A 14,030-nucleotide genomic window follows, 5' to 3' on the forward strand; every position below is an offset into this window, starting at 1 on the left:
TAATGGTTTTAAGCTGATCTATCTGCACTCTTTTCAGGTCTCCTCACATCCAATGGCATGTACTTAGGAAATAGCTGGCAAAGGTTCAAGGTGCAATCTGTGGCTAAGAATGGAGAAACATCAACTGGCTTATGGACAGATGGACCAACAGCTCTGGCCTGATTAGCTAACTGAACAAAGACACAAAACTAATCACGTGCTTCCTCTCTATGCAGACCATTTGTCTTTAAAATCAAGTGAAAATTTGCATACTCCCTAAGGACAGCAACCAGAGAGACTCACAGCAACGCCCCCTCTACTAGCCTGCTGTTTATATTTCCCAAACATTACCTGTGTACCCAGATGAACGAATGGTTAGTGAAGGAGTAAATCTCTACAATATCTATTATCATGCCTACCGTTTGGGGAGTAAAAAGATGAACATATAGCATCACTGCTGTGCTTAAAGGGCAATAGAGAAGGCAAGAAAAAAAATGGCCACAAATAAATGTAATCCAATAGCATTCTATTCTCCTAGGAGAGCTGCCAGGTTTGAAGCCCTGATTAAATAGGACTGTCTTTCTGTGATCCAATTTTTTCTCCATGCCACTCTGAATAAGCTATGCCTCTGGCCTCCAGCAGCTGGGTTCTAGTGCTGATCAACATGGAATCTTAGATGTATACCTTTAAGCAATCAGACTCACATGTATACACACACTTAGCTTATTCACCTGGAGTTGTGCCTAAGTGCCCGTGCTGTTTCCCAGTTCAAAAGAGCAACTTCTTTAAGACAAAAAAAAAAAAAAAAAAAGAGCAACTTCTCCTTACCCCTCAATTGTCCTCACAACACTTAAAAACAAATGAATCAATCTGGCATTGCTCTCCCAATCCCATCAGACTAAATGGAAGTCAGCACAAAAGTCAGAGTTTCAGAACCAAAATAGGAGATGCCTTAGATTAATGTTATTTCTTGCAGATTTTAAGAGTCAAACAGTTTATTAAATACATGAGATGAGAAATTAACAAAGCATAACAGTGTTTGTGCTACCTCTCCAGAAAGTTAACACTTTTCCAGACGATGGCTTGATTCCTAAGAGAATTTAAAAAGCATGGGAGTAAATTATGCATGGAAACATACAAAACAGTTTAAAAGCAGGCTATTTTCTAAGAATCTAATTAAAGCCTCATTGAAAATTTTAAACATTTCACTCTAGCAGATATTTTGGCCCTGGCCTCAATTACTTTTTTTTTTCTTTTTTTTTTAAAGATTTTATTTATTCATTTGAGAGAGAGAATGAGATAGAGAGAGAGAGCATGAGGGGGGAGGGTCAGAGGGAGAAGCAGGCTCCCCGCCGAGCAGGGAGCCCGATGCGGGACTCAATCCCGGGACTCCAGGATCATGACCTGAGCCACCCAGGCGCCCTCAATTACTTTTCTTACTGATGGTCTTTACTGCTCAGTATTTTACTTCTGACCTTTTTACTGCGGAGATGAATCTGATTTGGGTTTTCAATTGCTCCTGTGTTAGCGGCGGCACTAGAACCAGAAGGATTTACTTTCCAAGTGACCTCTTTGGGATACTTGAGGGTATTTGAAGATACCTGTATCCTTTGTCCACACATCCACCAGCTGGAAAAGAAAACAGTGGTCATATGTGAGGATCAACAGTAGGCTGGCAAACCTGAGTTCACAATACTGTAAATTTGAAAGTCAACAGTTTTGTATGCTGTCCAGCTCTTTTCCTGACCACGGGGAAGTAGAGAGGAAGGAAAACATCTGAGATCATTAGTAAATCTCTCTTTTTACTTCCATCATTACCAAGAAAGGGCCAAGACCAAGGGAAAGATAAGTTTTGAAACATTTCATAAATTGTAGCTAATGATGATTTTTGCAAGTCTTCAATTGACCTTATAGCAATACTTCATAAGTCTAAGTGTTTTCACATACAATAGCACTTACCGTATAGTATTGTTTGTGTGTCTGTCTCAGACATCAACTGTATATTCACGAAAAAAAGGGGATGTGGCAGTCTTTTTGTTTCTTATCTCCAATAACCAGGCATACAAAACAGCTAATATTGCCAATTAGGTTAGGAAATCAGAGAATAAGAAATGCATGATTTTGTTCAAGACCACCTGATAACAGAATGAAATTAGGGTTTTGGGATAGGTACATTTATATATTTTTCTTCAAGTCAACTTTTTTTCCTGTTATACCATTCCGAACAGGATTCATTCATTCATTCGTTCCATTTATTCAATAATTTATCAAGGGCCTAATATGAACCAGGCATTAGGGATTCAGTAATGAATAAGTTATCACCCATAAACAAATAAAAATGACAGTCTATTAATCAACGAATTATAAAATTAGTAAGGTAATAAGTGCAATTACACGTGGAGTAAATAAAACAAGACTCTATCTAGACTAGTCTAGGGGTAAGAAAAATTTTCCTACAGAGAGGAAATGTCAAGTTTTCCTTGATATTTGAGTTATGTTCTGGAGGATAAATAAAATACAAACTAGAAGTACATGTGTGCATGGGAAGTAGGGGTTGGAGGGAGAGAATGTTCATTTCTGGGCAGAGGGAACAACACTGCAAAAATCAAGGCATAGGAAGGATTGCTGCTCTTTAGAGCAGTATTTTTCAAATGTGGATACCAACTGGGGGATTATGAAATCAATTTATGGGACATAATAACTATTACATAGAATAATAAAAAAATTAGATATCACATTTACTAAGGGTAGGTATTGTTTTATAAAACTTCCATCAGTCAAATATATGTATTTATTTTTTTAGCATTGGGTCATGATGTAAAATATTTTTCTTACTCTGTAGTAGTCAAAATAGTTTGAAGCTACTGTTTTAAGGGACTGAGAAAAGGCTAGTGGGGCTTGAGGGTGACATAAAATGAGGCTGATACAGCAAGAAGATAGCAGATAATGAGAGCCATATTAAGGATTCAGTCTTTAGGCTAGAAACAATAGGGAGCCACTGAAGGATTTTTTTTAATCAGGGGAGAAAAATGATCAGATTTAAACTTGAAAAGATTATTCTAACTCTATAATATGGAAAACAGGTGGGAATAGGGGATAGGGGGCCAGAGATAGTTATAGGGAGAGTAAGTCAGAAAATATTCTATTCTGGGGCGCCTGGGTGGCTCAGTCGTTAAGCGTCCGCCTTCGGCTCAGGTCATGATCTCAGGGTCCTGGGATCGAGTCCCACATCGGGCTCCCTGCTCCGCGGGAAGCCTGCTTCTCCCTCTTCCACTCCCCCTGCTTGTGTTCCCTCTCTCGCTGTGTCTCTCTGTCAAATAAATAAATAAAATCTTAAAAAAAAAAAAAAAGAAATATTGTATTCATTAAGGGATGGATGCTAGCCTGGGTAAGAATGGTGGCACAGAAGTAGATGGATTCAAAACACAGAATATAAGATAAATTCAAAGAATATAAGTTGGCATCGAAAAATGGTAAAAGAATAAGAAACTTCCAAAGATGAAATAAATCACTGAAATAAGAAATTCCATGGAAGCTTAAGAGCAAATTAGACACAGTTGATGAGATCATTAACAAACTAGAAGACAGAACTGAAGAAATTATGCAAAATGTAATGCAGCACAGGTGGCAGGGATACAAAGTATGAAAGAGAGGGAGGTTTGGGGGGGGAGCTCAAAAACAAAAACCTGATGAACCAGGAAGAATTATCCAAAGATATAACTTTCCAGAACTAATGCAAGACAAAAGCCATTTTCAGAATCAGAAGACCAATGAATCCCAATCAGTATAAATAAAATTCACACTTAGATACATCATAGTGAAACTTCAGAACACCAATGAAAAGGAGATCCTAAAAACAACCTGAGGAAAGTCTCATTACAGGAGGAATGAATAAGAAAAAAGGCATTATTGTATAAAATAATGTCTAACTTATGAAGTTACAATAAAAAGAAGAGAATGGACACAAATAACTGGGGAGGAAGATCACTGCAGTAGAAGTTTTCCTTATATTGTTAGAGAGGGGCAGAGATATTAATTTTAGGACATTAAGGTAAAAAAACACGTTAAGATTTCTAGGATGATCACTAAATAGAAATAGAACATTTAGTTGCTCCACCAGAAGAGAGTAAAATCAAACCATAAGAAGGCAAGAAATAGGGGGTGGGGTAAAAAAAAGCCAAAGTGGGACAAACAGAAAGCTTGTAATGAGATGGTAGAAATAAACCCATATAGGTTAGTAATCATAATAAAAGGAAATGGATTTAACTCACCAGTTAATAAATACAATTGTGAGATTGGTTCCAAAAACTCTAGATAAACGAGAACGTGGAAACACCATGTGTTCACCAATATTTGGTTGAATTACATATGGTATATTCAGACAACAAAATACCACAAAGCAGTGAAAAAGAATCTACAGCGGAATACACCAACAGGAATATATCAACGTCGATGAATCTCAGTGCTGGGAAAAGCAAGCAATAGATTACTAAGTATGATTTCAATTAAATACATGTCAAAAACATGTTAAGTATACATGTGTCCGTAAAACTAGACAGAAAAGCAAAGGAATTATTAACACAAAAGTCATGGTAGTGGTTGCTTCTCAAGGGCAAAGAGGAAAATGCAGTATGAAGGCCCACAAGCTTGTTAAAGTTACTAGGACCATTCTATTTCTTAAGGTGAGTAGCAAGTAGGAATATTGGGTAAATGATCATTGGTTTTTCTTTCAACTTTTTTGTATTTTTTTATATTTTATATTTTAAAAAGCATAAAGACATGCTTGTGAGTGCATAGAAACTTTTTTAAAAATACACAAGAAACTATTTACTTAATGTAAGCCTTGTGAACTCTTGTACTTCACTGTGTTCCCAGTGCCTGTAAATGTTGCTGACACATAGGGGGATCTATTTATTGAATGGAAACAAAAGAGCACAAAAAAGAAAATTAATCACTACATAATTTGTGCTCAACATCTTACTGGGACAGTTTACCTGTTATCAAAAGTTATGATTAAATCCAGAACCAGGTAATTTGTTTTTATGCAAATTTCAAAAATGCACTTTAACAATGGCCAAGTGTAGATAATGTGTAAAAATAGCCATTATAGTTTTTTTTTTCTGATTGATACTAGTAATCTATAGTGGCATCATCTTTCAAGTTCAAAGGGCAGCAATATGTGAAAAGTAAAAAGTGGTAGGAAAAGTGAACATTAATTATTCATATAATGGATAACCTTGAAGGAGCAAACCGTAAATAGAAAAAAAATCAAAGAGATGTTCATCAAAGTTTTGTCTGTTCCAAATAGATTTTTTTTTTGGTGGGGTCACTAGTATCCAATGATTATACTGGTAGAAAAAAATAGAGAATCTTTTACTCTAATTTGAAGATAATGGTGCCAAGAGACTTGAATAGTTTTGTGGCTCAAGATCCTCCTTTACAACCTACTAACCATATACCACTTAACCCTTTGTAAATTTAAGGCAATAATGTTGTAAGAAGGAGCAGTGTGATGTAATTGAAAAAGCCTGTTTTCAATTCATTGCTTTAGCGTTTAGCAGGTAGGACCTAGAGTAACCATCTGTTTCTTCATCAGTAATATGCAAATATTAACACCCAAATTTCAGTGTTTCCAGGCAAAATGAGGCACTCAAATGTTAGCTTTCCTTCTTAAAATTCTCTAGATACATAAATGTGAAAATGCTTGACACATAGTAAATGCATAATATTAGCTTCCTATCTTTCCTCCTTGGGTTTTTTTTACTGGTCCACTAAAGCACATTAAATAACTGTTAGACTTGCTTTTAAGTGCTATGTAATCACCTAGAAATCCTTGCCATTAATGTGGTTTGGTTGAACAATAGTCTTAAGATAAAAAGTCATTAATGATGCCTCTAAGAACTTTTTGCCTTTGGATCACTGGTGGGGAGGGAAACAGGCAGCTTAACATACTTCCCATTTCTGTATAGCTTGAGTAACAGGTAATTTTATCTAGTTTTGTGTAACTATTTCTTATAGATCTGTACTTCTGATTCATGGAATTAGCTCTTGCACTCAAGGTAAGATGGACCTGTTCTGATCTAGTTACTGATATGCCCCTTTTTGGTACTTCCTCTATGAACCTTGACCATTTTGTACTACAGATGAGCCTTTAAAGTTGGCATTTTCACAACACTGGCTAGAGAGGAATAAAAAATTAGCATTTGGCTTACCCTAAACCAGCAACCCTCCCTTTACTTCAGCACCTCTGGGCTAGTTTAGAAGAACCAATACCATAATCCAGGGATCTGAAACCACAGTACATGGACCAAATCTGGCCTATATTCTCTAAACTTAACTGCAGGTTGAAGGTGACCTGATCAGATGCCAAATAAAAACCCAATATGCATGTATCTCCTATCCTTGCACCAGTCTTTGAGTGCAGAAACAGAAATGTCTGTTGTCTGACTAGGTTTTAGTTCAACAACCAAAGCGACAATCAAACCACTTCTGTGTAAAGGAGACCCAACCAGAGCTTTATATATTTAAAGATTTTGGGTATCCAGTAAACCATGTGCGTGTGTGCATGCGTGTGTGCAATATTCAAGAAGTCATTTATAAAATTCAGCTTATACTCCTTTTTAGTCTGTACCTGCCCAGTGAGTGACAAGGAGCCACTTTAAAAAGTTAAGAAACAACAGCTTTATTTGTAATAGCCCCAAACTGGAAACAACCATAATATCCTTAAAGGTACATGGTTAAACAATGCGGTACATCAATACCAAGTAATAAGACTTAGCAATAAATGGGAAAAAAACTACTGATATATATAAGAACTTGGATAGATCTCAAGGGCTTTATAATGAGTAGAAAAAGTTAAACTCAAAAAGTCATGTTGTAGAATTCCATTTCTAGAATACTCTACTGATGACAAATTATAGAGATGGAGGACAGATTAGTGGTTGCCAGGGTTTAAAGCTGGTAGAGGTAGGTATGACCACAGGGGGAGGAGCACAAGGAGAAGTTCATAATGATGATAGTTATCTTTTTTTTTTTTTCTGAACAAAAGGTCTCACATATTTACTACTGAACCAACCTACTAGTGCAGAAGTATAGTAACAGAAAAAATCATTTCCCCCATAAAATGTCTATTGTTCAGGTAGTAGTGATGTTCATAGAGTGACAGGACATATCCTACATGACCTTCATGTAGCATAAAGAAGAAAAGAAGATAGTTCCTTATCTTGACTGTACTGAAGGCTACACAAATCTACACAAGTGATAAAATGGCAGAGAGGTATTTGCACACATTGTCCCTATGTCTATATCCTGGTTGTGAGAATGTATTATAGTAACACAGATGAAAAACTAGGGTAAACTAGTTCATGACACCTCTCTCTACTATTTTTGCAACTTCCTGTGAATCTACTATTCCAAAATGAAAAGTTAAAAAAAACACACACTTGGATATACAAGGAAATTCACAACAAGATAAAATGAAACACAGCCAATTTTATTCAAATTCCCCAAAATTTATACTCAATATGTTAATTGTTCCTAAAATGTACGTCACCCTTTATATAATGGTTTTATTATTTCATCTTTATTTTATAGTTTTTTCATCTTGTCTTTATACAGTTCTTCAGTAGAAGCCAGAGTCCTGAGTTGCCCAGTTAGGAGCCTAAAACATACAAAGAGAGATGGACAAGGTGAGAAGAAAGTACTTTCTGAAAAAGTTAACTTAGAAAAAAGTGATACTAGCATTTCCTTTTAGTCCTCCAGCCCAAACCACTCTCGAAGATTTTAACAACCTCCATATTTCTAAATGTCAATTGTGCCACTTAGAACAAAAAAACACACATCAAAATACCATCTAAACCAGTTTTTGACCAATTATAAAGTGTAACAATGATAGTATCACGAATACTGTAACAAAAGTCAATACAAATTGATCCTCAAGCATACAGAAAAGAACATTATATAAAAGTTGTTTTAGGTTGAGTTATTCTGAGTTGGTTGGAAAAGGCATAAGCATAATTTCCCAATTCTTCCTCTCTTTTAAAATTGAAGAACTATTCAAAGGACACAAACCTTTTGCTAAAACTTCAATCACATGAGGTCTCTGAATGTCCATCTATTTCAAGAAGAAGCTGTGCTTCCTAAAAATAAAAACTTCCTATCCTCCAGTTACACATAATCATAATGGCTAAAAAGCATTAAAGCTCATTTGGGATTCCAAAATTACAAGGCCATTCAAGTTCCTTTAATATCTAATATGCACAATCTCTACCAAAAGGGGGGGGGATATATTTTTTTGACACAGTTAAATACGAGTATCAGATAAAATCAAGTTTTTAAAGATCAACACTAATAGATAATAAGACCAACATTTTTATAGAAGTATTTCTTCAGATTTAAAAAGAACACAATTTTTTCAGTTTCCTTAGCTAACACATATATCTAAGAAAAATTCTTGTCAGTTTAGTAATATATCTTTAAAAAAATGTTTGCACCCCCAGTTAGAAATACAAAATCAGATATAACCAATATATCAGAATGTTCTCAAATGAAGTCCAGTAATAATTATGTTACATTATTGCTAAATTCCAGACAAAACAGAAAATGTGTGGTTCTTACCTCTGACCTACTATTCTGATTAAGTTTCTTCTCAATATTCATGGCCAACATCTGGCTTCTAAACGAAAGGCTTTTGGTCTTTTCAATCACTTGCTGATAGGGTGAAACTGCATTGTTACCCATAACCACATGACCCTAAAATGAGACCGAGGGAAATTGATCCTGTAATATTACAACTGGGTTTCCCAGGTAGGTCATGAGCATGACATCACAACACTACATGACTGCTGCACACATTGTCATGCACTGTACAGAGATGACAATATTCATCCAGCAACAACAACAAAAGGTGACTGCTGTAGCTTTAACGCAAAGCAAAAATTCTTAACAGAACAGAATAAAATGTCCTAGTGAAAAGTTCTCAAAAAAGTATTAAAGTAGTCAGCAATTTACAGATATAGCATAACTAATTTAATACTCACTAATTTGGAATCAATCTTGGCATCCAGCCTTGCATTTCTAATCAAATTTACAATCCACCTTTCAGCTTCTTCTGGAGTCATGTTCAGTTTGTCTGCCAACATGCTAATGAAAAAAGTAAAAACAATGTTAATGGAGTCTAAACACTTAGTTTCATACACACAATCTTTGAACCACACTCTGCACAGAGACTTTCAGATATTTATGGATATGGTATTTATGGATAAAAAATACCTTCTTTTAAATACTATGACTCAGTAACTGCACTGTTCATATTTGTGCTATTATCTTGTACTGTGCATGACCTATCCCATTTCACCAACCAGTAACAGAGGAGAGGGGACCACATTTCACATTTATAGAAACTCTGGCCTCTAGAATAGTACCTTACACTTAGCAGGTGCTCAATTAATAACAATCTAAGGGAGAAAAAGGTTTTATGATGCATAATGATTACACAAATTAAATCTACTACAAGGAACATCAGTGATAAGTATAATATAATGAAATAACCAAACCTTAGCGTTAGTGTGCATGTTTGTGTTGTAAACTCTGAGGGCACTCTGGGAATTGCATATTATATAACCTAAGTGGCCACTGGATTTCAGAGGAAAGAGAAAGACACACATATATACAGAATGAGAGAGAGGGGGAGAGGGAAAGGAGCAAGGGAGATGACTGGGTTGAAAAAGAGGCATTACAGGGCTTAATTAATCAGAACTAACAAAAGCACCCCTTGGTAGTAGGTAAATACATCACCCAGCTGATGGAAGAGTATGCACGTATAATATTTAAGAGTACACAGTATACATGTATGCATATATGGGTGTTTAAACATTAACTGTTCTCTTTTCACCTCTCTTCATTGAAGACATTATACACTTGCCAGGCCCTCTAATGTTATCACTCGTTTGATGAAGAGAACTAGAATACCAGTAATAGAATCTTTCCTTAGAATATTATAAACTAAAATTCCTGATCTGATAGCCTTCCTGGTTTTAAAATATAGTCAAGACACTGGCAATCACATAATTATGTAATTCCTTATGAGAATAATATCTGTGCTATTCCTATTTTATATATTTACTGAAAAAGAGTTAATAGAATTTCATTCAAAATGTAAAAATTAAGTTAGGTCATCAATAAAATAGTTACAAACTAAATCTACAAAAACATAATCATTTAAAATTTATCCTTAAAACATGCCTGGAGTTAAAAACATCTTGATGATGAATATGAACCAACTCAACCATAAAACTCCCTGGATTTATGTGTCACAATTTTGTTCTCTGTGTTTTTGCAATCTATTTTGTTCTAAGCACACTTTCTCAGCTAAAATAAAGAACAATTAATCCATGACTATTATTTGTTTCATGGATTTCATTTTATTCTCTTTATCACTGTTCTCTACTAACCCTCCTTTTATTTAAGCTACTAAAAATACGGAATTGTGTCAATTTACTTAAACAAGAAGGCATTTTTTTTTTTTTTTAAAGATTTTATTTATTTGAGAGAGAGAGAATGAGAGACAGAGAGCACGAGAGGGAAGAGGGCAGAGGGAGAAGCAGACTCCCTGCCGAGCAGGGAGCCCGATGCGGGACTCGATCCTGGGACTCCAGGATCATGACCTGAGCCGAAGGCAGTCGCCTAACCAAATGAGCCACCCAGGCGCCCAAGAAGGCATTTTTTTTTGACTGGTAAAAATTCCCACAGCTGGTGTTTCCTGCTGGTGCCTGACTTAGTTTAGAAATGTGTAAATTTCATTGTCTCTGCACTGCTATAGTTAGCAAATATCTGATACTCTTACCTAAAGCTCAACTCTAAAAGTAAATAACAGATTTTCCAAAATATACTCATATTTTATCACATCCTATAGCAATTTATCTTTTGTGTGTCTCCTGCATCCCCCAAAACACAACTCTTTAAAGTGAGGCCAAAAGCATTTTACTCTGAAAAGCACAAAAGAAACTGTACTAAATATATTAAAACTCCAATGTTTAAGATCACTTATATATATATATTTTTTAAAGATTTTATTTATTTATTTGACAGAGGGAGACACAGCGAGAGAGGGAACACAAGCAGGGGGAGTGGGAGAGGGAGAAGCAGGCTTCCCGCAGAGCGGGAGCCCGATGCGGGACTCGATCCCAGGACCCCGGGACCATGACCTGAGCCGAAGGCAGTCGCTTAACCAACTGAGCCACCCAGGCGCCCTTATATTTTGTTTTAAAGAGCAGAAAAATTATTCCCAGTAAGCTACAAATTATATGGAGTTGGTATTATAAACATGTTTTTTAATTATAATATAAAACCTACTTATGAGGGCTGTTTAAAATTTTAATGAAACATTCAGTCTTGAAGCCTAGGTTATCTGTTGGATTCCTCTTCTTGCTGCCATATACAACTGAAAAGACGTAGAATTCTCTTTAACCACTGCCTCTTATCTAACCATTCTACTCTTTCATGGAAGACTCCTCTCCACCAGCCCTACTAAACCTCTCTGTTCATTAAACATGCCAGGTTTTTAATCACTTCAGGGCCTTTGCATATACTGTGTCTTCTGCTTAAAAGGCTCATCCACCTTCTTCTTCATCTAGCTAGCTGTTACATGAGTCTCAGCTAAATCAGTACCCTCATAAGCCTTCCAAGATACCTCTGCAAACTGTAACATATCTCTCTGATACTTTCATAGCCCCTTTATTTTCTTTGGAGCAGTCATAATAGCTGTAGTTTTTTCTGTTGAATATTTGCTTTCATAATACACTGTATATATAACCAAAGAGCATTCACCATGGCTTCTTTGTTCACTGCTATCTATCCAGCAATTAGCACAATGCCCAGTTTACAGGAGGCAATTAATAAATATTTACTGTATGATTTCTTAATTGGTCAACTCCCCTAGTCCAGGCTCCATTACTATTTCCCAGTTTTTTAACTAATCTACCTCTCTAGTCTCTCCTTAATCTATTTTACATAATTGCCAACTAACCATTTTATGCCCAAATTCCTTTCAAAACTTTAACAAAGCCCTTCTAACAAAACAATAAAATCCAAACTTCTAAATTTCTCATTCATGGTTCTCTACAATTTAGCTACAACCTCACTTTCCAAACTCTCATTATTCTCCCCCATGAGTACCACATGCCAGCCTAACCAAACCAATTATCTTCCTTCCTTGCCATTCATTCAACAAAATATGAACTGTTAGATGCTAATGACAAAATACAGTCTATTCCCCACTTTTATAAAGTTTAAGCTGGGGGTTGGGGAGTAGAGGACAATCACTTCATCCCCAAAATATATAAACTATTCTAAGTATAAAGATGAAAAAGAAGAAGAAGCTATGTGAGATGCAAAAGAGTTTACTAGTTGTAGTCTGGAGGCTTGGGGACATATTATTTAAGGAAATATTTAAGGTCAGATTTTAGCATAAAAGAGAGAAAAGTCTATTCTGCATAATAACTCCATGTAGAATTCTTCATCCTTTCTTTCTTTACATCCATATTCTGTCTCATTTTCCTACATGGCTGGGGCAATACGGCAACATGCATCAAGACCCATAAATATTTGCAAGCTCTGACCCATAATCCTACTTGGGGATTTACTGCTTCGCATTGTACTTGTTGATTCTTTATGTATTAAATCAGGTCAAAGCAAAACCGGAAATAAGGTCCAAGAAGTATTAGTAAATTACTGATGGCATCTCAGGTTATCTAGGCTACCAATCATTCTGAGAGTGAATTAAAGAATGTGGCAACAGTCCAGTTTCTTTTAAATAACAGGAAAATATACAGAATAAAAGAAATTAAATGACAGAAATGGTATTTCTCTTACAGTCTACTGATTTTATGCAAAAACAGTAAAGATTTAAAAATAAAAATATAAATCCTATTAAAGCTTAAAAAAACAAAAAGTTGGCTTAAGCTATCCTATACAATGCTTGTCTTATTTAAAATAATTCAGTTGATCAATAAACTAAAAGACAAAATGTATCAAAATGCAGAATTTCTGAGAAAAATATCTAATCTGATCAAGATCTTAAGCACAAAAATAATTTCCTGATTATTCAGACTGTATAGAAAATCTCAACCTTGTCTACAGGCAGCTTAAAGCAGACATTTAACTATTTTGTGTAAATATCCCTTATACATATCTTTAAGTTGACGAGCACTCCTTTCTCAAGTGATGCAACAACATATTGAGTATGTTAAATAAGAAATATATATGGAACCACAAAAGACCCTAAACAACCAAAGCAATCTTGAGCAAGAAGAACAAAGGTGAAGGTATCACACATCCTGATTTTAAATTATATTACAAAGCTATACTAATCAAAACAGTATAGTATTGATAAAAATAGACAAATGGAACACAACAGAAAACCCAGAAATAAACCCACGCATATATGTTGAATTAATTTACAACAAAGGAGCCAAGAATATACAATGGGGAATTGTATATTCTCTGATTATATATTCTTCAATAAATGGTGTTGGCGAAACTGGACAGCCACATGCAAATGACTGAAATTGGACCAATATCTTATACCATAAATTAACTCAAAATGGATTAAAGACTGATTAAAGACTTGAACATAAGACTTGAAACCATAAACACCTATAAGAACACACAGGTGGTAAGCTCCCTGACATCAATTTTGGCAATGATTTTTTGGATCTGATACCAAAAGTAAAGATGACAAAAGCAAAAATAAACAAGTGGGACTATATCAAACTAAAAAGTCTGCATAGCAAAAGAACCCATCCCACAAAATGAAAGGGCAAGCTATCACCAAATGGGAGAAGATACTGCAAATGATTAGAGCTAAGAGGTTAATACCCAAAATACATAAGGAACTCTTACAACTGAATAGCAAAAAAACCCTAAATAATTCAACTAAAAAATGGGCAAAGGATTGGAATAGACATTTTTCTAAAGAAGACATATGGACAGCTAACAGGTACATGAAAAGATGCTCAACATCACTAATCATTAGGGAAATGCAAATCAAAACT

At 35.3% G+C, this 14,030-nt stretch overlaps 1 protein-coding gene across 3 annotated transcripts in view; it reads right to left on the reverse strand.

The window, feature by feature from the left end:
- Positions 1–7,450: 7,450 nt before the first annotated feature.
- Positions 7,451–14,030, reverse strand: part of EIF3E (eukaryotic translation initiation factor 3 subunit E) — a 49,991-nt gene continuing 43,411 nt past the window's right edge. For all 3 annotated transcript variants that reach the window (XM_081816403.1, XM_081816402.1, XM_081816401.1), the window contains 3 exons: positions 9,018–9,120; positions 8,596–8,730; positions 7,451–7,639 (listed from right to left, as the gene is read on the reverse strand). In XM_081816403.1, coding sequence (XP_081672529.1) covers positions 7,601–7,639; positions 8,596–8,730; positions 9,018–9,120 — 277 coding nt within the window. In that variant the 3' untranslated portion in view covers positions 7,451–7,600. The remainder of the gene's footprint in view (positions 7,640–8,595; positions 8,731–9,017; positions 9,121–14,030) is intronic.

This window comes from Leptonychotes weddellii, chromosome 4 (genome assembly GCF_054177405.1).
Source record: "Leptonychotes weddellii isolate Sample4059 chromosome 4, ASM5417740v2, whole genome shotgun sequence".
Classification (NCBI taxonomy): domain Eukaryota; kingdom Metazoa; phylum Chordata; class Mammalia; order Carnivora; family Phocidae; genus Leptonychotes; species Leptonychotes weddellii.